Source organism: Anas platyrhynchos, chromosome 11 (assembly GCF_047663525.1).
Source record: "Anas platyrhynchos isolate ZD024472 breed Pekin duck chromosome 11, IASCAAS_PekinDuck_T2T, whole genome shotgun sequence".
Lineage (NCBI taxonomy): Eukaryota > Metazoa > Chordata > Aves > Anseriformes > Anatidae > Anas > Anas platyrhynchos.
Window position 1 is genome coordinate 18,298,231 of NC_092597.1, and position 27,891 is coordinate 18,326,121.

At 44.3% G+C, this 27,891-nt stretch overlaps 1 protein-coding gene across 14 annotated transcripts in view; it reads right to left on the bottom strand.

The window, feature by feature from the left end:
- AKAP13 (A-kinase anchoring protein 13) overlaps positions 1-27,891 on the bottom strand; it is a 217,589-nt gene that overhangs the window by 134,128 nt on the left and 55,570 nt on the right. For all 14 annotated transcript variants that reach the window (XM_072043421.1, XM_072043417.1, XM_072043424.1 and 11 more), the window contains 2 exons: positions 22,528-22,572; positions 5,970-6,117 (listed from right to left, as the gene is read on the bottom strand). In XM_072043421.1, coding sequence (XP_071899522.1) covers positions 5,970-6,117; positions 22,528-22,560 — 181 coding nt within the window. In that variant the 5' untranslated portion in view covers positions 22,561-22,572. The remainder of the gene's footprint in view (positions 1-5,969; positions 6,118-22,527; positions 22,573-27,891) is intronic.

The following is a 27,891-nucleotide window of genomic DNA, read 5'->3' on the forward strand; positions in this document are numbered from 1 at the left end:
GTGACAGACAGGAGCCTTTTTTTTTTTTTTCCATTTTAAACCCTGTGCTACTCATATGGAGAGTGTAGAAAGATTTTTTAAGGTCCTTTATGCTGCAGAGGTTCTTAAAAATCTGAAGAAGTGTAAGACCCCACACATTACCTCATAAATAATTTCAATGCAGATTCAATCACTTTTTCCTGTGACTGATGTCATCTCGAACTGGCATCATTTCCTTTTAATTGCGCTGCCTAGAGCAATTAAGTACACCAAAGAGGATGGACTGCAAAAAGTCTTCTTGGCTACACTGTTTTATTCTATTTTAGGATTTTTTTGTTTCATAATTAAGAGTATTTTAAAATCCACAACTGGTACTGCCAAGTGGTCATTTGTTATGCAAGTTGTTTACCCTTTTGGTCTACCAATACAAAGATTGTAATTCATGAAATATAGCTTTTTCTATGAAAAGTTGTTTCCTCAGGGAAAACAGAGTCTGTGGTAGGAGAGAATAAAGCATGAACATATGTAAAGGATTTCACAGTAAAATAGAAGTTTGAAATGAAAATATTTCCAAACTAATTGAAATTAATTTCAGTTTACCCTTTCAACTAGCAGAAAGGAAGGAAGGAAAAAAAAAAACAAAGAGCTATACAAATTCAGAACCACAAAAATAAATAAATAAATAAAAATCAGAACCTGCTTCTCCACCCGAGCTGCACCCTGGACAGAAAGCTGCCTAGGACTGGGCCAACTGCAGCTCACGGGAGGGTTACGGCTCTGGGGAAACAGCTGGCAGCCGGGCAGGGCACTCTTGCAGGAAACCTTGTGCCTCTGATGGTGCTTCTCCTTCCCTTTGAAATCCAGGCAAGGATCCCCTAACTTTTGAGGTCAGACAACGGGAAAAAGCGGTGTAGGTGTTACACCGAGAAGGCTCGTGGCCATATAATGCATCACGACAGCATCACACCACGCAGGATCACCTTAGCTGTTGTTTCGGTGACTTGGCTTACAGACGTGCTGTTCCTTCATGTCCCTGGTCTGATTACGAGCTGCTGCAGCATTGCATTTACAGCACCTACAGTACCTGTCTCTCCCTATTTTGCTCCACTGGGCTCCCTGATGCTTCCCAGCTACCACATTTCTAGCACAAAGCCAAACCCGTGCCGGATGATGCAGCCACAGTTGCAGCACACCAGCTCACAGCACCACGGGCTTCTTTCTGTGAGCTCCTCCAAACATGTCTGGGGAAGCTCTCCCTAAATCTGCCCAACAGCTTGCTGGTCCTGAGCTGCCCCCGCTGCACACTGCGGTTGGGGCTTTTGACTCACGCGAATGGGGATGAGGTCGTGCTTTTTCTCTTGTTTTGTTTGCCGGACCATGCTTTGAGGCTTGATTTATTTTTGTGTTTTTTTTTTTTGGGGGGGGGGGGGGGGAGAAAACTGCTCCAGAAGCAGAGGCAGGAGATGAGGCTGCTGCCTTGCAATCAAGTTTCACTTCCTTGCTTTGACAGACTTTCTGTAGCACCATGTGCCATTTGCTTGGCCATTCAGTGTCTCCACTACCCTCCCTACCCAGCAGAGATGCTGGAAAGAAAAGTGTATTAGTGATTACAGCAGGCTTAGTCACTACAGTAACAAGGACTGCATCATGTCAGCAGCAACATCAGTTTAGCCACAGCAGCAGAGGTGCCATCACTTCTCCGTGTCCTTCCCTGCTTACACTTTGGTATTTTCTTAATTCCCAAAATGCAGTGGCCATGCTTTGGTAACTAATGATATCCAAAGGAGAGAAAGGTTCAGTGCCACCGCATTTCCACCTGCCACACGGATGGACCTTAACAGGGGAAGAGCCCGATGAAAGTGCTTGAAATAGTTCTGCACAACTCCTAAGTACCTCTGGTAGAGAGGAAATCTTCTTAAATTATGGAAAATTTGAACCAGTAAAGCAATAGCAAAATCAGGTTTTGGTACCTTTTCACCAAGGCAAACAGAAGCTTAGTTATAGGATACAGCCTGATTTGTTCTTAGTATGGCAAAAGAGCAATTGGAAGCACACAGAAGATTCACTGCCATTTCTTGCCACTCAGCAGATTGTTTTGATGTTTTAGTTATGAACGATCAGATCAGCTGAGAACCTGTCTCTTACAAGGGGAAACTATTTCTCCTAAATCCCTGACACAACCACTAGTGGGGCAGGAGAACCACCTGTAACCACCCAGCCCATCCGTCAGAGCAAGTGCAAAACCACGGGTATTATTCCATCCCTCGAGTGATTTCTGAATCTACATTTAGCTACATATTCAGGTACCTTTCTTAAGACACTGAGGCTGAAACGATACGCACTTAATTATCTATAAAGAATTAACAACTATGCTGGGCTCCTCTCGATGTCCCTACTAGGAGCTGCTAAATTCTGTTGATGATACAAACAAGGCAGCAAACCAGGACACATCCGACACCCCTGAAGCCTCTTGGGCCCAGTCCTTGCCTCTCTTTTTCCTATAGTATGACTCACAATCTTACTGCATCCGTAGTGAGCATTTTTTCCTTACTTTTATGTCACTTTTATAGTCTTTTCCTGTCCAAAAGACTCTCCTACACACATGCACCTGGCTGTCAGAATTCAAGGTGCCTTCACTTCAAGCTCGATACTTGCAGATTGACAGCTGCATGTGGTAAACTTACACTCCTGTAAAATAACAGCACAGTTTTTAATCATCTTCCCTGCATGGGGAAATGCACCCCAAACTGAACACGATGTTTGAGAGATGCTCTAGCGAGCGCTGCAGAGAGGGGGCACAGACACCCCAGAAATTCTTAACATGAGCCATGGGCAAACAAAAGCCCGTTCTCTCTCCTTATTAACTTGTGCAACTCATTAATTATTAAGGCACTGATCGTGGGAGGCTCCACAGCACCATCCCACGAGCAGCACTGCCAGGGGCACACCAGCAGCCAGGGAGCCACACGCTGACAGAGGATACAAGCTAATTAGCAAACAGAGTGCAAAATCTAATGTCTTAATTGAACATTTTCTCTGAGGAGAAGTTGCTGCCATACATTTACAATCTGATATCCTTTCTTTTATTGTGAAATAAAAAGCTTATACTTGCGCAGCACTGTTAACTTTATCCATCCGAAGTTTAAAGCTGATGCTAAAGACAGGATAAGGCAGAGGCAGGTTGCTCCAGTAATTATATAAAATGCTGCAGTCATTTGACTGCCGTTGTATGCTTTTCTTTAGGTAAGCCTTTCAGGAAATGGAGAATTTTCACATGCAAAAATCTAGGATGTATTCTGACAGTTTATATTTCCATTTCATTTTCCTTAATTTCTCATCTAAAACCACCTTGAGTTGTCGAGATTTCTTTTTTAAATGTGATTTCCCTTTGAAAGCTTTGCTAAAACATTCTATTTAATTTTGGCACCAGATGTAATCAAATAATTTCCCTTTCTGCTTCTGACACCCCCATACTTCACCAAAACTCCTGACAAAGTCAAGAACAAAAAAAAAAATTAATCAGTCTTTTGTCTTTACATTAGCTTTAGCAGAACACCAGCTCCCCTGTAACCCCTGCTCCCTGGGGGATTTTGTCTGAAGCCCTTGGGGACTGAATGTAGCTGTGAGGCCTTGGGAAGAGGATGAGAGAAGAGCTGCGAGGCCAGAAGGGATGCAGAGGAGGTTTGAGGAGGGCTGGTGGAGGGGCTTGGATCAATTCTTACAACTCAGCCCTCCTTTCATCCTCCAGAGCCCTGCTCGCCCCTCCAGCAGATGCAGCATCCTTGGGATGCGCAACTCCTCTTGCTGCACGGAGGTAAAGGCAAGCAGCTCCAGGCTGGGAGAAGGACGAAGTTTTGGTTAAAATCTGCCTACAGAGTTTACTGGCACAGCACTTGCTGACTGCCCAGGCTCGGGTGTTAAACAAGGGCTGGGCTCCCACACACTGCCTCTTGCTGCTGATGGCTAATCCTGCAGGGAGGTCAAATAAAGCCAGCCGTTGAGTCACCACAGCCATCTCCAAGGCAACTGCCTGAATTTACGATGTAAACACGCGATTACAGACCCACTGCAGGGTGCAGGAAGGAGGAGGAGGAAGAGCTGGGCTGAAATAAGTCAGGGCTGTATTAAAATCAGAGTAGTCGGTGCTGAAGTAACGCTGGACAAACACATCTGTGTCAGCGTGATAAAATGATTCTCTCCTCCCAGTTTGTTTCTCCCCAGCATCTTCTTCACCACTGAAGTCTTTTTTTTTTTTGTTTTAATTCAGGTAGTTTCTCCAAAATGAGGTATGAGCACAGCAGAAGGTGCTATGCCATGGTAGCTTTACATCTAGGATGTCAGCTCTTCCCTCGCTCTGGCTAGAAGGCACACGACTGCCTTTCCTTGAGGTCCCTGCTCAGTATTTGCCTGATCTAAATCGCATTTTAGGACAGCAACCATCCTTGTGGAGCATCCCACGCAACGAAATCACAACTCTATTGAAACCAGGAAAAAAAAAAAAGAAAAAAAAAAGAAAAACCCGCTATAAAGCAAGGAACAATTGAGAGCAATTACCTCCCTTCCCTCTGAATCAGAAGCGGAGTCAGATTTCCCACCTATTCCGACTAATGGTGACAAAAAGAGCCCCAGGAGCCCGCCCTAGCAGCTCCCTAAGGTTTGGGGCCAGCAGGACATGGGAAGAAGCAATGGCAGGGGATGAGGCACGGCCACCAGCCAAGCCGTGGCACAGAGGATGCCCGGGCAAGAGCTGTAGGAAAGCATTACTGCTGCCCGGAAATCCCATGAAGTATTCTGGTTCCTTCGGCGGCCGAGGACGAACACAGCATCTTTTCAGTTCCTTTCTTGGCAATTCGTCCGTTTGGGTCCCCGCAGGGAGATGAGGTCACCGCCAGCAGCGCTGTCGCAGCCCCAGAGCGCCCCGCGCACACACGGGCTGCGAGTCGCTGGGAGCAAACAGGCGGTGACCTAACCCATTGCACCAGCTTCCAGGAACCAGAACTGTAAAAAGGCTTCTCTTCCCAGGCAATAATAACGACCCCGAGAGCACAGAAAGGGCCGGAAATGAGCAAGGGGTGGCCAACTCCTAGCTGCTAATCGCCAGGAGGAAACGTCCTATTTCGTTAGCAAAGCCCTGAGCCCGAATTGTGCTTCATGCACATCTCCTAAAACTAGTCACTAGATAAATAAATCACAAAACCAAGCGATACACTCAAACACATCAGCTATGCTGCATGTAGTGGAAATGTCAGACGCTTTTCTCACACTCGGATCAATGTGCTGCATAGCAACAAGTCAGAAGGAAAGGTTAATGGCAGGGACCGCAGCCTGGAACATGCCCATTCCCACGGTCCCGAAGTCACCGAAGGGAAACGCCGCGCTGATTTGCTTTGTTTTGCTTGAACTGCAAAAGAGTGGTGGGCTTTAATGTGACAAACCACTCTGTCTGAGCCCCTGGCGCTGGAGGGATGGCACCAAGCACCGGGTGTGTGTTTGATTGCCTGCCCAAGAGTTTCAGAAGTGCTGTGTTTGAATGAACTGCGTGGCAGGGTTTCAGGAAAAAGGGCCGTGTTTCACCAGGCCTATAGTAATGAACATCACCACGTTAATTAAGCAGATCCTAAGCACCGATAGATCTTAACAAGCTGCACACCACTTGGACAATAGCATCTCCAACCTTGTAAATGCGTCCTCCAGCATCTTGCTCACATTTTTAAATTGTTGTTTTTTACTATGAGTAAATATAACTTTGTATTTTCAACAACAGAACTCCACAGTTACACATTAAATAATTCCCACCTCAGAGTCATTAATTCCAGTGAAGTCAAGCAAGAGATTTTTAAAAGGCAAAAGCAGTAATCCAAACCACACATCCTCAATGAATGTGCAAACGAGGAAGATGATGACCAAAACAGAATTACATTTAAATCTACTTCAATTAAGTAGGTATCGTGGATGGATACACTGGTACGCAAAATAAGACAATTGTTTACCAGGAGAAATTGTCTCCAGACTCCCAGGATTAATCTTTCTTGTGCTTGTGCAGTGTTGGACAGTTGACCCAGTGAAGACCAAGTAGAAAACTACATCATCTTCAACTTTATCTTCCTCAGTCAGCTGCACGGTAATAACTGAGTCACCCTAGGAAAAAGAACAAAAATATGTTAGGTTTACATTCGCAAGAACTGCATGAAATAAAACTTCTCTACCCCCGAGGCTGCTGCTTTCTGTTCCTGCACTCCTTTCACATGACTTGGGGCCCATCCTAATTTGCAGATATGCAAGTCAGCCTTAGCACGCCTCTTAGCCAGACTATCAAGCATTATAGGCAGCCAACCAGCCAGAAAATATGTTGAGCACGGCTCTGGGAAGAGATACGTAGAAATCTCCGGGGTATGTTCAAAATAGCAACTTCACATGGGGAAATCATGCCGTTTCACTGAAGTCTGGCTGACGCACGCCCCGCACTTGGTCTTTTAAAAGCACAAACATGGATGGATACACACACACAAATATATATATATATATATATATACACGTCCCCCCACAAATACTTAGCTAAGAAAACAAAACGGCTAGCAGCCCAAAATTGCCAATCTTCACATAATTTGACAAATTAATTTCCTCATTTCTTTCCCCTGCCAAGCTAGCTGACAGCTCCGGTGTGACCAACTCAACCCCTGAATGCATCTCATCCTCCATCAATAAACACAAAGATAGAAAAGCTTTGTGTCCACTGAGGTTTCTCCACCTCCACGAGAAGCAACATGGACAAAAGGACATCAGCAGATTGTCACAGCCAGGCAATGAAGCTGCACCCAGTGGTTACTGGTCCATCTCTGCAAATTGGCAAAGGCAACATTACGGCAGCATTACTGCATTATTTATTTATATTTTTTTATTATTACTTTGTTAGGCCTGTACATGAGATAAATATTCTTGCTTAACTTCATGAAGACTTATTTCAGCATCTATGAGCTGCTGTGAGCAAAAACGATGTACACAGAGGACATGCATCATCATCACTGCTATCCTAGCAAAGGATAAAATAAATCCACCTGCAATTCCTACACTTGTACGGACAACCAAGGAGCAATGTCCAACAAACTAAGCTTTCCCTGGGGAAGGGAAAGCAGGGAAGGAGGGTGGCTTGCAGTTACTGCAAGCATGAAGCATGCTTACTTGATCTGACAACCCAACTTCTATCTGCCCGAAGAAGCGTTGTATAAACTACAAGACACCGTCAGCAACAGACTGGGAAGTGACCTTCTGCCCCATTTCCCTCAAAGATCAAAACCAGTTGGATGCCCCAGTTTTACACCCCAGCTGCGTCAGCCAGCTCTCGGCCGCCACGCCGTTCAGCATATGGTTACAGCTGCAAATCTGGAAAGGATTTTTGCTGTTATTATTTTTGCAGATTATGTAATTCTAATTTGCATAGCCAACAGAACACGCATGCCACTTCATTTCAAACCTTCTCCTTGAGATCACTCAGTTCATCCCTTCTTTGTCAAATAGAATTACTGAGGAAAAACCCAAGGCTTCCAAGCCCCCCTGTGCACCCATGCCACGGCAGCATCGCTTCTCATGCTCTGTTTCAAGCCTTGTCCGTTGTCTCCCTCCCTTCAGCTCCTTGCATGCCCCAGCAGTTTCCCCTCTCCAAGTTCATGCCCAGTTCTCCTCCTCCCACCTGGTACCTCTCGCCGGGGGCAGCTTTGCACAGGATACTGCTTTTGATAGAAATGAGGTTTGTCAGGGCAGGTGCAACCAGCCTCCAGTCTTAAATAAAGGTACGGGTCAGTCTTAAAAGGAACAACACCACGATTTCCAAAAGGTAAATGGAGCAGGGAGTCTAGTTTGCATTTCCATGGCTGCAGAGTTAGAAACAGAGGTTTTAGGAAGGTGCCACATCATAACACCAGACCAGACTTCCAGAGTCTGCACATATATGGTGTTATATACATTGTGTTAAAAGAAAAACAAGTGCAAATAGAAATAAATCAAGCTTTAAACTCAAGCATGACCAGTTCACACGCTGAGCTGAAAACTAAATATCCCACTGCAAGCAAAAGGATCCAGTTCTGTGCGGATGTTCAAAAAAAAAAAAAAAAAGCTGAAGGTTTAACCTGCAAAGCCTTTGTGCTTTGACTTTTATATCCGTCCTTATTCAAACTGTTCCTCCCTTAAGGCATGAACATACAAAGCACTTAAATGGACTTAAAAATGCAGGTGACATTTACGGATACTCATCAACAGGGCTGATTGTCTGAAGCAGGGTCCCTTAAGGGGAATTTTTATTTAACTCTGAATCCAAGAGCAGCCAGTCCAATTCCTGTGACATAAAAGCAAACCCGCAGAGCAAACATGTGTGAAGACACCTGCCTATACATGTGAACCAGGCACTCGCCACTACAACACTTGATTTCATTTAATTTGCAGCATTACTGCAATGATAACTCGTATGCTTTGTTATCGATGAAAGAGACAGAATAAAAAGGTTAATGCAACACGGTGCCTGTGTAAACGCAGGTAAGAAACCCAAAATCTGTTGAAGCTGAGGCTTAACAAGGCAGATGAACTCCTCACTCATACAGATACCTGCAGGTGCCAAGCAGTTGGACCTCACTGTGGAGGTGGCCCTGCTTTGGGGCAGGACAGACCATGTCCTTTCCAGCCAAGATGACACAAAGCCCCACCAGCTGGCAGCTTTTCAGCTGTGCTTCCCCAGCACTTTATGGAGGGACGGTCACCACCACCCCACTCCCTCTTCTTGCTCTTCTGGAGAACCCAGCCCGAGATGGACGGGAAAAGCCCAATATCCTTATTACGACAGCAGAGCACAAGTATTATTTTTTAATTAAAACGTTACATCGCCTCCAAATATCATCAACAAGATGGATAAGGTGCCACCTAATGGCAGTGTGCTTGTTTATTCCCAGGTGTCTTCGGAGCTACATCCCGGCTGCACTATGCGTGGCTCAGCTCGCTGTGCGCGACGTGACCGGGGAGCAGGAGGAACAAAGCCCTAATACAGCCCTCCCTCGACGCACGTTTCCCTTCCCAGCTATTAACAACTTCGCCGTTCGCTGCCAGCTTTCATTTAATTTTAAAACGTCACTTTGAGACAACGTATTTATTCGAAAAGGAAATAGTGCACAGAGCAAGCCTCTCTCTTTCAAACATTTTTTTGGAGTTCAAGAAAATCGGCTGCAAACGCAGCCAAAATTCCTTCGACCCGCATAGAAGAGCTTCCAACAGCACTATTGCGTTCAGCCTCCAAAAACATCTTAATTGAAGTATGTTTACCTTTATTCATTTAATATTATCCAAAAAGTCATCTGTTCAGTATCACTGCCACACAAGGTGGTTATTATAACCCTTCTTTCATCCTGAACGGCTGGAACTGGAAGGTCAGTCTGCCAATATCCCTTTGGTGAAAGTACAGCCAGATCAAAGCCATTCCCTGGAATGCTCCAACAAATAAGAATAATTTAATTTCAAAACTAGTTTGGATCGGCTAATATTTACTTGGCTTAAATCCCATTGGAAATGAAAACATTCCATTTTTGTCCATTCATGAAAGAGGTCACCCTTGCCTTCATTTTGATCTGAAAGTCTCTGAAAAAGCATTTGGGGTAGCTGTAACGTGATGCAAAGAGCATGGATGCTGCTCTTTACTTGAAAAAAAACATTCCCTTTTTCAAACTGAAGGGGGAAGGCGTACGATCTGGTCTGCCTCATCAGATGCCTGGTATGTTGGGAAAACCAGACTTGGTCCTGGGCTTTCAACCACCACGACACAACTCTAAGGGATGCCGGTGCGGTCCGTCTCTCCTTAAGGCAGCATAAACACATCTACCTGTAAAAAAGGCCCAGATCCAGCTACTGGGTCTGAAAATCAAACCAGAAAGCAGCAAGGCACCTGCTTGTCAGTACTAGGACAACTGCACCATTTCAGGTATTTATTTTCAAGAGGCACAACTATAAAGGCACGCAGGTTGTGTGTAGGCAAAGTAGGGGAAAGTCGAAGTAATCCTTTCTTTCCTCTGAGGGTCAGTTTGTGTCTGTAAAGGTGAATGATTTATCTCCAAAGGAGTCCTTACAGATGACATTAGCAATATTTGCAAGTGGCAATGAGGCTGACAAGCTTTAAGCTGGAAAGAATTAAGATCATTTGCGTTGTTAGCTCAGAAATAATATCCACCTTCCAACAAGGAGCAATGGCTTTAACCTTTCTTTGCCACTTCAAGGGTCTGGAAACCTGGTTTGGGGGAAGTGCTCACAGAGTATCCCATACAGCAGGACCCCAAGGGGCAGCCCTTGCAAAATGCAAGCACTAAGATGAAAAATGGGACTTTAGCTGGCAAGGGGCAGATTTCCCAGTTGCAGGTACATTTCTCCAAAGTACGAAGGGGCAATATTCTTGTTTTGCTGGCTAACATATTTTAAAATTTCTACCAAATAATAATAATAAAAAGAAGAAGCACACTCTATTTTTGTATGTGAAGCATGTGATTTCTAAACTTTTTCCTCTCCTCGTTCATACTGGGAATTGTGAAGTGCATTACCTAACCCATTAACCACCCACTCTGACCTCCCCCCACATGAAGTCTAAAAATACTTATGGAAATAAAGCATGTGTTAGATAGCGAAGCTGAAGCACTCCAGCGTTGCTTTAGCTTCCTGCTTTCAGTGAGAAAACACTAACAACTAGCAATGCTGCATTTGTTCTGCACAAAAAAAAAAGCCAAATTAACCGCTGATTACCGCTGCCATCTCTGGCTGCTTTTTCATGCAGGTAAAACCTAAGCAGTGCAGTCATATTGGACAGAAAATCAATGTATCAGATGGCTTAGAGATTCACATGCAAGTAAAGAAACCTCTTTGCAGTATATTTCCTCCTGCAGAGATGTTGTAGAAGTCAGCGATCTGATGCTCTTTTAAAGAGGCTGGATTAGGCTCTGGATTAGATGAGTAAGCGTAACCTGCCACTGTAACAAGTTTTGTTTTGTTTCCACTGCTCATAACATGAATCAAATTCTTGTTGGGTCATTGCTTATTGCATTACGTTAGGACACAAAAGGAGAAATATGCTTTTGAAACAGATCTTTTTTTTCCTTCCCCTTTGGAAAGCTCCAAGCAGCTCCTAACAGAGTTGCTCCATACCAGGACAACAGACCCGAAATCACAGCTGTGCCTTCTTCCTCCTCCTTCAAGGAATCCAGGCTCATCGGTACCTTCATTTTTTTAATTCTCAGATGGAGGTGGTCCCATTCTTACACCTGCTACAGCTTGCCACAGAATCAGGCTGTAATTGCAGCAGGAGGCAAGTCCCTTCACATCCCTGGGCTTTGAGCTTCCCCACCAATGAAATGGGAATAATGGGTCAAACTCGCCATGTGTTTTTCATGCAAATGGCTTTTAAAAGAAAAGCTGACTTTTCAATTATATCCCACTTTCTTTGGGAAGCGCTCAGGACCGAGAACAAACAAGTTAAACAAAATCAAAGAGAAGGGTGAGACAATTCCACCTAAACCCAGAAGTGTAGGATGCTCTGAAACCAGCTGGAGGACAGAAAAGGCAACAACAAAGCCCTTTTAGAAAACACAGCAGAAATCATCCCACGAGAAAAGCAACAAAATACAACCATTTGGATCTTCTATGATCTATTTTCATTCACCTCTGCCAGTAAACTAGATCAATGGCTCAACTCCTGCTCCTGGCAAACTTTTGCCCCTAAAGTGCCCCCATCTGGGCTGAGTAACCTGGTGCATCCCTCCCAGCTGAGGTTACCTCAGTGTGATGCAAACATGTGTTGAACCCCCCCCCCCGAGAGGGGATGCCACAGCACACAAACACATGAACAGCTCTACAGAAAAAAAAACAGGCACAGATGCACGGGCTCCTTAATTGGGAGGGAGACAGGTGGAATTGGGGACAGGTCCTCCTTCGAAACATCCACCTTTCCTCTCTGCCTGCACATGGGGGATGTTGTGCGTGCATCTTGCTTCATCTCAAGTGTATTTTCCTCCTTGGGAACACTGTTAGGGCTGACACTTCAGGCCCAGACGCATTTTGAAACGCCAGCCCCTCTTGCAAATGTGGTCATGTATCCCACAGCCTCCCAGCACTTGTATATGTAAAAGGAATGGAGCAGGGAAGAGGTCAGAGATACGTTACAGGGAGATAACAGCAGTCATTACAGACGTCCTCAATTTCACCAGTATTCATAGACTTGAAAGAGCACTTGGGAGAAAACTCGTATCAAAAGCAGTTTGTTTTGCAGAGTTCCAGGCTCCAGAAACAAACGGCAGTGCTGTGCCATCTGCCCAAACACAAGCAGCTCTAGAAATGGCTCCTCACATGGAGATATCCCCCCGATAACAGCAGTGACCCGGGTCAGCAGCGTAAAGGAAGATGGATGGCACTCTGCCAGAGTGCTGCAACCTCTCCCGCAGATAAGACCTCCAAGGAAAGACTCCAGAAATAAACAGAATGGCAAAGAGTCAGGCTTGGGATAGGGTTGGGTCCTTCCTCGTGGCCAATGAGTGCAGATGCCTTGATCTTAAAGCAGCACGAGGCAGAGGTTTTATTTTTTTTTAATTTTTTTTAAGAAAACAAATCACAAAGGCAGACACTACAAGAATGACTTCAGTGGTTTAAAAAAAAAAAAAAAAATCACAGCCTCCCAACTAACTTTATTTTCCTCTTAAATGAACATCAGCACTATTGGTTGTGCCAGAGCAAGGTTTCAGGTTAGCGTCGCGGAGGCTGAGCCCCTCTTTGATCAGAAAGACAGATTTTGCAATGCAGTCTGCTGCCCTTTGGAAAACACAATCGTAGACCGTGACTGCTTGCCCACAGGCCACCAAAAGAGCAGAGCGATGCTACAGGTTTTGCTGCCAGCCCCTCGAGCAACTCGGGGTGACACCTTCCACATTTCATTAAGGCTGCGCCGAGCCAGCCCAGCTCCTCGTCCAGCATCAGCCACAAAGCCACGACCAAAGCACTGACTTGCACATGCAAAATAACCTTCTTCTGTCCAACATTTTCTCCCCCTGAAGGTGAGGAAGAATACGGTCCAAAAATAAGTTTAGCTTAGCACACTGATGGATAAAAGATTGACACAGGGAACAAAGAAAGGATACAGAAAAAAAGACCCTTTAACTAAGACTCTTCGGGTACAAGGAATATATGGGTAGAGACAGACACCTACAATAAACACAGCATCAATAAATAGTCCCCTACCTCGTGCTAAGGGGGCAGAGGCAGCTGTGACGGACTGATACTTACAGATATTATAGGAACTGCTGCTTCCAGGCCCATGCTGGCTCGTGCAGATCCATTCTGAGTGCAACTTGTGCTGCTCACCTCCTCTGTCTGCAGAGCCCACAGTGTTACAGCTGATTTATCAGTGATCTCACAGCTACACCATGTCCCATGCCACTTCGGGTGTCTAAATCTGCAGTGGGTTTGGTTTGCAAAGAGGTAAATGGTGCAGGGAGACCAGGGAATGGATTTCCTACTCCGAACCACTGTGAGCAACACAAGCTCCAACAGAATTGGATACACTTAAAGAAGACCATCATTAGCAGCCCACATCCTTTGACAGAGCATGTCTACATCTCATATCAATCAGCTCAGTGATGAATCTTTATTGAGTGTCAGAAGACTATTATGGGTATTACACACACGTTAATACGGGAGATCTCTGCAGACTGCCAACAGAAAATCCATCACAGTAACAGGATCTCGTTAGCGCTGAAGACGACACACAATTTATCTTTATGGATGTATCTTTATGACACATCACTTAGGCGCACAGAGCTGGGGAAGTTACTAGAACGGGTGGTTAAGAGCCAAACAAGGTGTATTATTGCTTCAGCACACGGCTCCACAACCTCTGGAGCACTTCCATCACCTGCTTTTGTTCAGAGCATCCTGAGGGCCTCTGCAAGGTGCCGTGCTGGGCAGACAGCCTTCACTAAACTAACCAGCCAAGGGCACGTCTAATGGTTTTTAGCTCACAGAAGGATGTGATAAGAATTAACAATGACATTAACAACAAAAGGGCAAAAAGCAAAGTTAAGCTGAAAAACAGAAAGGATAAGAAAAGTGTCATTCAAAAGTTTGTTAGATACTAGGGAAGAAAATCTAGGGAAGATCTACTCTGATAAGAAGAATAGCTGGGAACACAGTTTTATTGTGTGGTTGGAACTGGCAGTATAGTGAAGAAAACACTGATTTATTTTCATTTATTTGAGCAGTTTAATATTGGCCAGGTCATCCATTTAAAACACTGTGTGCCTGCTGTCATGGCCTGGACTGCTGGAACAAGCAGCTGTTGACAGCAACCCCAAATCCCAGCCACAGCAAGCCCCACAGAGCTCTGGTCCAGAGAAGAGGCATGAAGGGAGGAGCAGTGGAGGTCCACTTCTCATCTCAGTAAGTCTCCGTAGCAGAATATTCCCCCCGGTACCATCCAGTTTCCATAGCAAGTGCTGATCTTACTCTTAAAGAGTTTTTCTCAGAAACCGTGGAAACTACTACAATTATTTCCTATAAAAACAACCCAAATTGATAGGAATGTCTTGTTCTGTCCTCTTTCTACAGCCTCTTCTGTTCTTCACTACACTGTAAGTGAACTGAACCACACATTTTATTAACAGCAGCTTGAGTGATTGATCCTGCTAATTACTCACATAGCAATAACAACAAAATTCGTAGAGCTTGGAAGAAAGAGCAGACAGCCTGAACGCATTCAGTGACTAAGAAACAGAAATCCAGCTATTCTCTTGGCATCAGGGAGTTGAAGAGAGTCACAATTCCTGGAAGATAAAGTACATATGATCCTGGAAGATAAAGTACATTTGATGACACATTATTTGAAACAATCTCCTATCACCACAGTATTTTCACAAATAGTCTTGATGGGTTTTAAAGGGAAAAAAAAAATCAGATTTGAACACTAACATTTGAAGGCATAAGATAGAAGGACAGCATTTTCCTTGTACTTCAGCATCCTCTACAGTACAGTAAGCCCTCAAAGAGACACAGCTCAGGGTGTGTTTTAGAGTGCTGATTTTCCTGCCAGCTGCGAAATATCTGCTCTAGCCTCGTAGCTACAGTACTTGGAGCTACCGTAATGCCTAAGACTCTCTTTAAAAAGTGACATAATTCTTACTTTTTTGCCATTAGGGAACAGAAACCATTACAACCATTGCCTTACTGAAAAAGAACCCCCCAACCACAACTGCTATGCAGAGCAAACTGTTGTAACACTGCAAAGCGCTTTGAAACAGACAGAAATGCAGGCAGCCCTGCAGAAAGCAGCACTGAAAACACATCCTGCAGCACAGCTGCCACTTGATGGCAGTGCATAGCATCGATCTTAGCAGAGAGCAATTAATCACAGTTTATTTCCCACTTATGCACAATATGGGATTGCAGGGGACGAGTGCTTGCAAGCGCACTGCATGCGGCACAACTTTGGGAACCAGGGCGCTGCAGGTAGAGCAAAGGAGACCAGGAGCAGATGGGCTTTTCACAGGAGATTTGAGAGTTTAATTGAAAGCATCACGCCTTCATCAATTCAACATCTTCAAAAACACCCTCGTGTTAGCTTTGCTGACAAAATTGGCTCGAGCCTAACAGTTCCCAAAATGAATGCTGCATTTTGTTACAGAAAATAAAGCAGGGACCTGCCTCTTGACAGATAAGATAAGAAATCTGGTTGGTTGTCCTAAAGGTAATGGAAGAATATTTATAAGCTATATAAATACATTCCATTGAGGAACAGGAATTAAAGAGCATTTTCATCCTCTTAAACACCATGTGCTGAGCTCCACTGATCAGGAGGGAAGGCACCGCAATCAGCCAGCACTGGGGTTGGGATGCAATCTCTCAGCATCTTTCCAGATATTAATCAGCTCATCAGCTACTTCAAGACATAAAGAACCCTAAATTCAGAACCTAAGAGGTATAATATACAGTGTAATATACAGTGTTTTTTTTTTTTGTTTTTTAATTTTATTTTATTAAATCTCTTAGTGTGACAATACAAGGATTCCTTTTGCATGTTTGCAGTGGGGCACAGTTTCAGAAAGCAGGTTCAACCAATCTAATAGCACTGCCAAAGAGGGGATTAATGCCTTCTCTACTTTCCCACCCTTTCCTTGTACCAGTTCTAGCATCTTTCTTCTGGAATTCTTATTATTTGAAGATCACAAGCAGTGCTGCCAAGTAATGGTGACTGAAGGGCAGAACTTCAGACAGCAAGCTCTCTAGACTCCAAGCTAGGCCACTTACTGTGCACCAGCACATTCACACACACTGAACAGGATCACAGAAGCAAAGATCAAATGGACAATTATGGGAGGAAGGCTTGGAACCCAAATCACCAGCGTTTTGATTTTGGCTAATAGCAAAAAAGCGCTGAGAAGAGACCTCTGAGCTACAATTTAACCCATGGCTCACCTTGAAGGAAGGCAGTGCTGATGGTCAGGCAGCCTCTTCTCAATTCTCCAGCTAAAACCATCTGCAGTAAATCCATAGGGGTCACCACTCAAAAGAAGTCCTACGCTAACGCGGAATGGATCTTGTGAGCTAGAGGATGCCTCGTCTAAAAGGAGCAAGCCAGCAGCCATGTGGTAACTCATCTGAGCCACAGTCTTTTTTGGGGTACCCAAGAGCAGCAGCTCATCACAACATGATGCCCAGCTCAGGTGGCAGGTGCTGATCCCATTTCAGCAGTAGGGGGACTTCTGTTGCATGATGTAGACCACAGTTTGGGAAGAGGAGAATGAAAAAAAAATGTGGATCAAGGACTTAAAAAAACAAAATCTCAAGAAATGAGGACACAGTTTAGGGAGGATATGATTTTGCCTGCAGAATGAAAACAGAACCAGGAAAGACGCGACGTGCTCCTCTCCAAAGTCCATCTGATCGGGTGCCCCAACCAACTTTCTTAAAACCAAACAAGTAGCAGGTTCTTCCACAAGGAACACAAGCAAGTATTTTATTTGTAAAGGGTGCTAAGAGGCCTTCCACTCGTAATTCAAAGACACTTTGAAGGTGGGGCAGCAAACTACTTTGTCATTAAGAAGAACTCAAGGGCCAACAAATAAAAGACAAGAGGCTTATCAGATCCTCTCACCACAGCACTGAGCTGAACATCAAGGCTCATTCTCCTCCTGCCTAAGGACCTCAAAAGAAAGTCGGACAGGGCTTCTGTATAGTGCTTTTCATGAGAAATTCCCACATTAAAAGCACACTCGGCATATTCCACCTTTTCTGCTGGACTGATCTCATATTTGGGCATTGCAGTGGCTTTTGTGACCATAGATGCCACAAAGAAAACAAATTCAGCATTAGTAGATTAACTAAAACATCGATGCCAACCTAATAGCAATGTTTTACTGCATTAGGACTACAAAGGTATTTCATTTTCTCCTTTTACACCTTTGGTAAAGATTTCTGAAGAAGATTAATTAACCAGCTCATAACACTGCACAAGCCATACTTGGGACTGTCTCAGACATGATAACAACCTGACAGACACTCCTGTCACAAGCCTCAAAGCTGTGTCGTGCTTATTTTCTTTAACCCTTTAATATTTATTCAAAAGAGGGTTTTTCTTAAAACACAAACATCAGAGGTTATCACAATTACTCCTCCTGAGGAATACACACATAAAGGGCATTTCATTCTGGGTGAGATATGCAAGTGAAAGAAATATATTCCTATTATAAGCATTACTCTTTTCTTCCCGTTCTAGATTAAAGGTGACACAATGGGTAACCTACAGCAATTCATTCATTAACAGAAGAGAGGAACTACTGTACCCAAAACCCAGGTTACATTAAGAGAGGGTCAGTACATTCTTGCCGAAGCTTTTGAAGTTCATACTTCATTAAGTTGCACGGCATTTTGGCGTGGAAGTGAGAGCTCTCATCTCTATCAAAACCCTCCCTGAGCAACTCGGCGGGTTGCGCAGCTCCCAGGTGGCAGTTTATACGAGAGACTCAGTCTGCAGACCTGATTAAAGACCAAAGTCAATGGGAGCACTTTTATCAATTAAGCGTTCGCCCTCCCATACAATCTCTGGGTATGACACATTTGGCTTTGTCACCCCGAATAATGCGGACACACCTTAGACAAACCGTGCAGAGGAGGAGTGCTGTGATTTAGAGCGTTTGTTCCTTTTAATCAAAAAGGAAAAGGAAAAAAAAATTGCAGTGATGCATCACCCTTCTCCAGCTGCTAATCTTTTCCATTTCACACCCACTGATCATTATCACCGAGAAAAAACACTCCTGTCTTAAAGACAGATCTAAGGTTGCAGTCTTGGTAGTAATCAAGAGAAGATGCCACTTAATGCTTCACAGCTCACCCCTACCTGTCACCTCCGTCCTGTTCCAGCACTCCCATACCCAGTCCTGCTCTCAGGTTATACTTCTAAAAAACAACGTTGATTTCAGAGTGGCAGAAGATGTGAATGGGTTAAAAAGGATGATCAAAAACATTACAGTAATCCTACAGCCAGAAGCCAGTGAGGCTGCTGAGTACTTCTGAAGTACGACTACCAGGATATTGTATGCAACTGAACCGACCTTGGTCATTTACTCATGTGCACTCTGTACTTACTGAAGTTTTGTTAGAAATAAGGACGCAGCTTGAGATCCTTGATCCTTCTGCAATTAAATCTCCTGCTGAATACTCTTCTGGCCTCTCAATTAATGCTAACATTTATAAAAAGATCAACACTTTACAAAACTCCTTTGAATTTTCTTTCTCGCTTGGATTTTAGCAACAGCAGTATTTAAGCTAAGTGATCGATGTAAGTTATTTAATTTATGAACAGAGAACTTCATTTACAGATCACAACAGTAAAAAGGCCACTTAAAAATAAGGCTCTATTACTCAGAGCAATGCTGAGCCCTTTTTTCCTACCCACGTACTCCTTGATGACCTGAATATTCCAACAACGCACTGACAACAGCTAGGGAGCACTTTGCAATACTCAGGCTGAAACTTTGACTTGTGTTGATAGACATACAACTTCCATAAGAGGGTGAAGATCAGAGAAGCCACTGCATGTATTTAACCCAAACAAACAAAACTCAACTCCCAGCTTCCTGCCTGCCATTAACACAAGACTTCTGCAACCTTCTGCCCAAGGACTGCCCAGCCACATGGACTATTTTTTTTTTTATTTTTATTATTATTATTTTTTTGCACATCTTGCAGTAAAACGCACTTGAAGAAATCAAAAGTATGTGAAAGATTTTCATAGAGCCCCTTTTCTACTGAATATCCACAGTTACACCACAGACTATGCAAAATATTTTTGATACAATTACACACTGGGGGAAAAAAACATCCAAGAGAGCCCCAGCACAGAAAGCAGAGACACTCACCCCAGCCAAGTGACAGTTACTTGTCATAACCTCGACCCATGCCAGTGAAAGAGCCAGGAGATAAAGCTTGGTCCTGTTACAGCCCGCCCTGTGCTATGCTGATTATGAACTGGAGACCACCTCTGGATTAAACTCAAGTTTGTACCACAAAGCTTAGGGCCACTGCTTTAACAGGGTGAATTCAACCCTTCATCACAGCTACGTGAACCCGTGAACCACAGCAGACCTTTCTGAGGAGTTCGCAGCTCTGCTACCCCAATTCTTCAGAACCCCCCTGACAGTAGCAGCTGAGATTAGAGCCCATTGAGGTGCTTCAAGAAGAAAGAAGTGGGTTTGGGCATCTTCATTTCAGATCCATGCTACGACATCAGGCCTCGTCCTTTGTAAAAACTGTGTGTTGGGAGCCACACAGCTCAGATGGCTCCTTGACCCTGCCGTCAAGCACCTCGCGCCGTGTTATATCGAGGAACGCCTCGCTGCCCTATCTCTCCTGGCACGAGCTCCTGCGCCTCGTGACTGTGCTGCTGGCACGGCAGGCACGGCACCAAGCCCAGCCCCTGTGTCAGCTCAGATGTGGAAGTACCCTCCTCTCCCTCACGCACAACATTTTGGTTCTAAGTATATTGGGCATCTTGGGTTCCCAGAACATCGTTCAGAATTGGGAGGCACGAATCTGGGCAATTTGCCGATCATCAGATAGGATGAAATGTGCTCTGTCTGATAGGCTTCCAGGAACTGACCCAGAGACAGTATTTTTCCACTTTCTCCTCCCAAAAGTATTGCTGCTATTACCAAATGATGCAACGTTTCTGTAAGACAGATTCTTGTATTGTTTCTGCTCGCTGGTCAAAGTCTTCACTTTGCAGAGAACTTTCAGGATGAAATTCATGCAAGATATAGAAAATAAATAAATAAAATCAAGTAATCTTGAATCTAAGCTATTGGTTTAAAAGTGGAAGAGGATAAAGGATGCACTGCAATGGCCCCAGGCACAAAAGGGTAAAACTTGAGGGAAGTGATTTACCGAAAAGTAGGCAAATGTAGGGAGACCCCCGGACATGCTTGTATGGCTTGCTATTTCCCGTCATTTATTTCACAGAGATGAAATTCATGGGACACTGTTCTCAGCTTTTTGAAAGCAAGCTGAAGGAGGAGCCTGTACAAGGAAAGTAGAGTCAGCATCGCTTTGAACAAGGAACATGGTGAGGCTCTGCCGTTCACCTACCAATGGCCAGCCCACAAGACTGTTGTGCCTGCCTTCTGAAACAGGAAAGTACCAGGAAGATATATTTTTTCCTTTATGTTCTGCTCACATCTAACAGCTCCCTCAGATGAGCTGAGCAGCCAATTAGTACTGCCAGGGAAACGGAAGCTGATCTTAAAATGTACATAACATCTACACTGAAAGCAAACAGGAAGGCTAAACAATTTGTTTTCCAAGGTCATTCAGTTTTTCTTTTTATATTTTTTTTTCCTCTTCCTTAAGCTGCCAGAACTTGTTTGTTTTGAAAGGGATCTGATCTGCATATACACCCGGTCACTGGAGGAAGGGGGGAAGAGAAGAGGGAGTCCATGTAGTAATGAAGTTGTCATGAATTTATTCCCACTGCAAAGGAACAGACTCCTGAGAGTCACACAATCATTGTTTTCCACTTTGACCTTAGCCAAGTACTCCTCACCGTCACGTGGGGAAGAGAACTTTTAAATCTGCCACTGAAGTATTACATGCTGAATGCAAAACCACACAAAACGGTGGGAAAATAAACTAAGTCAGAAGATAAGACTGGGAAAACAAAGCCTCCAGATTAGGTAAGTCATGCACTGTTCAAAAGACGTAAGAATAATTTTATCCTGCTTTCTGCCATTCATACATTTCTGCTGTGGCATCTACAGCAGGTAGTTGCACATAAGTTTCATCCTTTTTTATTAGGGCCCAAGTTTAGATTAGGTTTCTTCGAAGTCGCCCTGTATTCAGTATGTTTGTAATTTAACACATTTTGGGCTGAATTGAGTTTCACAATAATACAGAACACGGTGGTCTACTCCAGTAAGGCCACTTTGCCAAAGTCAGATCAATCTGTATAACATTAATCTTGATGCAAGTACAAGACCTAGTACAGTAGGTAGAAAATACACTCTAATACAATGTCGTACAAACTTTCAGCTGGTAATTAGACAGAATTTGAAAGCTTCCATGAAATTAAAGGTCAATATAATCTACCATTTACCATTTACAACAAATGGCACTTTCTAAGCCACAGCTCAACTACCTGACCTAGCAGTCTCCCACTCCTACCCCTCAGAGCTCTACTTGCAAGCAATTTTTCCTCCAAGTTTTCCACCTTGTACCCAGCTCTACCCGTATCAGCAAGGTCCGTGGGCAGGACCACAAACCTTAAACACCTTAAAACCTTCACCGGCAAACCCTGTTCAGTGCGTGGCAAGGCACTGCAGAAAGTAAACGGTTACAGCCCTGGCTGGCAGCTTTGGCACAAGTTTCACACACATGCATACACCCCCACAAATTCAGGTCTAGTTTGACAGTCCCCATATTCTGCAACAAAGCTGCTATTCAGGAGCGAGAGGAAGATTGTTCCCTATTAACTCAGCCATCGAGGTTACGAGCTTGCAGGAGGCTGACGTAAGCCATGCCCTGCTGCAGGAGTCGCAGTGCAGCCCAGCTCTTCGCTGCTTCCAGTTGCTCCCTGCCACGTTTAAAACTCTGAGCAGAAAAATATCAGCACAGTGGGCGAGTGCTGCACACTGGGATGTCCTATTTTCCACTCAGGCAGTTTCCTCTTATGGCCTCTTAACGCATCGAGTCATTCACTCCAGTCATCGTTAGGGAAGAAAACAAGAAAAAAAAATAGGAGGGGGATTCCTGCACTATGCAGGCTACATGACAGCACTACAACATGTCAGAAAGCTTCCTTAAAACTGGCTCCTTGAAAGACAGAGGGGCTCTGTAACTTACCTGGGGGTTATCACCGGGCATTTGCAGGGCTACTGAACAAACACAAGCAAGGTCTTCGGGGAGCAAAGCGTAAATGAGCAGAATGGCCAGCAATGGCCGGGGAAGCATTTTATGGGAACAGGAGGGAAGGGGAAAAAAACTTTGAAACTTTGTACTCACATATAATGGAGCTTGCTGTGGATTAAGTTTCATGACCTCAGAACACTGAAACAAAAAAGAAAAGGCAAATTTAAGGCTTTTCTTTGTAAAATGTTAAGTACTTCTCCATAAGCTGCAGAACGTTAAACTTCCAACGCAGTATTAGTGCCCACACATTACTGTTCCTAATAGCCACTTTCAATTTTATATTTTCTCTCTTTTAGGCCATCGAGGTTCTGTTACTTTTTTTTTTCTTTTTTTTTTTTCCATTTATGCTGACATCAAAGACATTTCCAAAATGGTTTGCAGGGCAAAGCGCTCCTCATCTGAACCACTGGCCTTGATGGCACTGGAGATACTCCGAGTCACACTGCCTTCCCCTTCGCTCTCCGTTCACCCCTCCTCCAAGCATTGCTGCTTTTGATGACAATTACCAGTCTTTAATTGCACATCTGTCAATACATCGCCCCATTTCCCACCCAAGAATGTCTGTAAGGATTTTTTAGTTCTTCCAGCTGTGGAGAAGCCCAACTTTCCCCAAATTCATTTGGTGCCCTTTCCCACCACGTGCCCGAACTGGACTGTGCTTGAGAAGTATCTCAAAACAGCATACAAATCAAACCAGCAAAACACTTCTTAAAAAATTGAGGGAAAACATACAAAATAGATGACGCTTGTGATTTTGCATTAGATTTTTTCACTCAAAAAACTACTGTTACTCATCCTACCAAAGTAATTTTAGTCCAGAAACTTTCCTCTTCCAGGTCTGCTCCTGGAATTTCAGTGTAACCCCGGGCGAGTTGCCTGTATTGAGCTCTGAATCAGTTCAACCAGAATTTCACTTCCATTAGTTTCTCCAGTCTAGCAGCAAATATTTTCCCTAAGTGGAAGTTTTAATTTAGAGCGTGCATTAAGCAGTTCGGGATCTTAAGATGAAAGAATGCAAAAGGGTTTAAAATGGATTTTTTTTGTTGCTGCTCTTGTCTGCAGTACTAGTACTGCTCTGCAAGTACTTCACCCCCCTTCCAAGGAGACAAAATACCACTCTGCTTTTCCACATGAAAACACAGGATCTTGTTCATATTTTACTCCCGTCCAAATCCCGCAGTTTGCCTTTAGTGAGACAGAAATCAAACCACAGAAGTTTTCTTAGCTGATTCCAGCCATTCTCGCTCCCTCACACGCTCTCCTTATTTTGCAGAGAAGCATTTTTGCACTGGTTATGCCGAAACATCCGAGCTACCTGCCGAGCCTGCTCACGGAAACATCCCACCTCTGCAGCAAGCCCTACATCACCACCTGATGAACATTTTTCAAGTTTCTAAATCTATTGTGTTCAAACCTATTTTCAACCTCAGAAGTCCCTTCCAACAACCAAAATGTCTTAAAACGGTTACACTTGGTGGTTGGTTTTCCCTGCCTTTATGCTTTTACAAAGAATTACTTGCTTGTGAGAACAGGGGACCGATAGCATTTGGGCAGGTGAGCTCCAAAAGCTGCTTCTGTCTGCCTTACAACATGCTCCTGCTATTCCAGTCCTACTGAGCTCTCACCTAAATAAATAAATAAATAATAAAATATATCACACAAGCCCTGTCTATGTGCCTCGTGACCTAGCTGAACCTCCCTCTCCTATTCGGGTTCCCCTGGTTCAAGATGACCGGGTTCAAAGCATTATCTGCCAAGGGATTTTATTGTGTCTTACAGAGATTAAACCAGAGTTGAAAACACTCCCTTTTAAGCCCACCTCATGGTTGGATTATTTTATTTATTTATTTAACAAAGTCTCATTGCAACAGACCAGTTCCCTTCACAAAGCAAAATTAAAAGCCCTGCAATCCGGCTCAGCAATCTGGTAGTACTTGGATATGATGTTTAAAAATGCATTGCTGCAAGAGAAGCAGAACAGTTCTGTCTCGTCTGAGAATGCTTAAAGGGAGTTATTATGAAGCATCGTTTTCTCACCATTTCTTTTCAAGTCTTGACAAGTACACGAACAACTTTTCTTTTTGCTGATAAAAGATATAGCGTGATATACCTTCAAAGTCAACACATCTAAATTTTTGCATTTATAACAACTTTTAGAATTACTCTTTATCCCTGAAATTCAGCCACAACTCTATGCTAGCAATATTACCACTGGCCTTCAATACAGATAAGATGTAAGTTAAAGGCTGTCGCATGAAAAATTCAGGAAAACAGAATGCGACAGGCCTGTATTTGCCCAGGACACCACAGGCAAGTTGCATATTCTCCTCCTCAAGTTCCTCTCCATTTCCAATAATTAGCTTTACTACATTTTCATCAGCCATTTTAGTTTCTCAGAAGTTTGCTCAGAGGAAAGGAAGTTATTCTAATGTACTCAAATACATTCCTCCTCCCTTCCTTAGCTAACCGCGTTACCTCTTCCACATCAAGGTCACAGGTATGTTATTGTCACGACACAAAACACCTCAGTTGATTTGCAAGTTACATCTACGCTCGCTCAAACCCCAAATTAACACTCTCAGCGAGGTCACACCTCGCTTTTGACTACAGCTGCTTGCTTTGCTGAGACAAACCCATGGGGAACATGCCAGCTTCTCACACCCTGCACAGGAGTCCCACCACCACCCCATCCGTCCTGCCCCGTGTGTTTGCTCTACCCACTCATCGAATCAAGGCTTTCAAAGAAGTCCAACCCACAGCCTCAGGAAATAGGCAGGAAGGCTGTAAGTGCAAACCTGGGGCATGCACTGAACCCCAACACGCCCGCTGAGAGCAGCATTTAGCGTTCCCACTGCTCGTCCCCTCCCTGACACAGGTTTGAGAAGCAGGAGAGCTGTTGACAGAAGCAGTCAGGTAGCTGAGCTAGACTTTTCTTCTCCTTTCTCGCTGACTGCTTCACAGGTGCTTTAGCCTGCCTTTTCCCAGCAAGGCTGAGCACGGACCTGCGATACACCAGAACTGATGCTTCTGGCTTGATGTTGGGGTTGCAGTGCCATAGGATTGATCAGCAGCGAGCCTCCTCCCTGCTCTCACAGCTTTTGTTCGAGGTGCCACTCCAGCACCTACTGCTGACGCTCTTCACACCTTTACACACAGGAGGAACCACAGCTCGTGTGCTCCAGCACAAGATCTGCCCTGCCAGCTTCACCCAAGGTGAGATGCTGATGCCCTGCACATCATGCCTGACACAATCAAGCCATTTATGCTGAAATTCCCAACTTGCAAACACTGCTGAGCCTCCTTCGATGAAGTTTTTCCATCAGATCACTTTTACAGGGCAGACAACATGAGCATTAATAAGAATTAAGAAGAATATTCCTTTTAAGATCATCAGTGAACACCAGAAAAGAATTTTAGCTCAAGCAGACTGAATCAAAGGCACCAAAAACGCGTAGAGCAGAAGGGTATCCCATCGACAGTGAGTTTGGTTTCCGTGCTTCAAGAAATGAAGGGAGTTGCATCCATCCTCTCTGCCACTCGACAGAAAGGCATGTGGTACCGCTCTGTCACCTTCCTGGCAGACACCTGGCTGCAGCTGAGCAGAGACAGAAATGGGAAAGGGGAGAAGAGCACGTGCAGGTCAGGAGAGGATGAGCCGGTGTCCCAGACTCCCACTCGGTAACCTTGTTTTGTGGGAGAGATGGTTTTGATTGAAATAAAAGGATAACAAGTCACAAAGTCCAAAAGAAGTAAAGAGCCGATGCCTAAGGAAGTAAGACTACCATCACCTCTCATCAGGAAAAAAGGGGAAACCCAGGAAATACTCGGGAAAAGGGAAAACCAGGAAAAATACAAGGGGAAAAAAATAAAAGGGGAAACCCAGAAAAAAACCCTGGAAATACTTCCTGCAGAAAGATTTTTCTCCTCTTATCCTACTAGTTGGCCTTCACATCGGTAACTTTTAATAAAATGATGTAATACTTCATAATATATATGTCAGTCCCATTTTTCAAAGGATGCAAACTTAGTTTGCAAGGAGACAAGCAGGTTTGGAAGATATTCTATCATGTTAGGAAGTGCTTTGGCAAAATCATATGAGAAAAACTGAGTGAGAGGTAAGTCTGAAAGACTACTTTGTGTCACCAAAGAAGTACGTTGAGCTTTCTGGACAAGTGAACTTCCCCAGCCAGTGAGTAGGCAGGCAGTCCCTGAAAAAGCTTAATATGATAAGGAAAATTAGAACAAAAAAAGGACCAGACAGAGTTATTAAACCAAGATTCATAAGGACCCTAACCTAATCAATGAATAAGTCAGACTACTTTATGTATAAAATAGATATTTTTTTTAAAGCAAGGCTCTTTGGTGTCAAAAGCTGAAAAGTTATAAAATGTTTTCTTCTACATTAATTAGAGGAACACATCCTTTGAGTTGATGCCCGCCTGTGCCCCAGAAAGCAATTCCTATCTTTTTGGCCTGGTAGCACACTTGCTCTATCAGATAACATTGCCTGCAGAGAGAATACCTGGCCTTGCTGCAAGATAGGGATTCGGGTTGCACAGGAACTGTTTTGGAAGCCAAGCTAGCAAGAAAAGGCAAACGTGAACCCCACCTCCACCTTTGTTTTAAAGGTCTTCAGCCCGCTAGGGTTTGTGTTGTAAAGAAAGAGAAAAATCACATCCATCCTGCCTTTTCCATCACCAAGACAAGCTCATTTTCTGCAGGCAGGGCACACGCAGCCTGCAGAGCAAACACGCTGACGTATTCTACCAGAAACAATTGTTGCATGTACACAACCTAAAAGGCTATTTACCACGGCAGAAAGAAAATGACAATGCCAGTCACGGCCAGCTTGGAAGGGCTCAGCTTCCTCCCCAAACACGATTTGTTACGGTGCTGGAGCAGGCAGACAATGCGATTACTCTAAATGCTGTCTCTTGAGAAAGTCTCCAAAGCTGCGACCGCACGAAGAGCCAAACCAGTTCACGTGAGCAATGGGCATTTTGGCGTCGGGCTCCCCACAGTGGGGGAAAAGCTCTGAGCATCCTTTGTGCAGCTCCCACCCAGCACAAGCCCTGCTCTGGGTACCCTCGTGGCAGAGCCAGCATCACTTTCTGTCAGCAGGCTGTCACCTGGGGGGAATAAAACCATCGGAACTGCTCTGATCCTGCCAAATCTCCAGCAGACAATGTGGTCACAGTGCCCAGAACATAGCAGGCACCCACTCAAATACATCTCATTGCACCCAGAGAGCATCCTCTCGGCTGTGTATCACATAACTGGCTTATGAAAATGTAACTGGAGAGAAGTATCTCCATCATGCACTCATCACAAAGATGGATTTCGCTCACAGCCTGCGGCACGGACACATCCCACAGCCCCCACGGCTGCCCAGCACCCAGGCTTACTGCATCGTCCCACGGGACTACATGGAGATCCTCGATGTCAACAGAAGGAAAG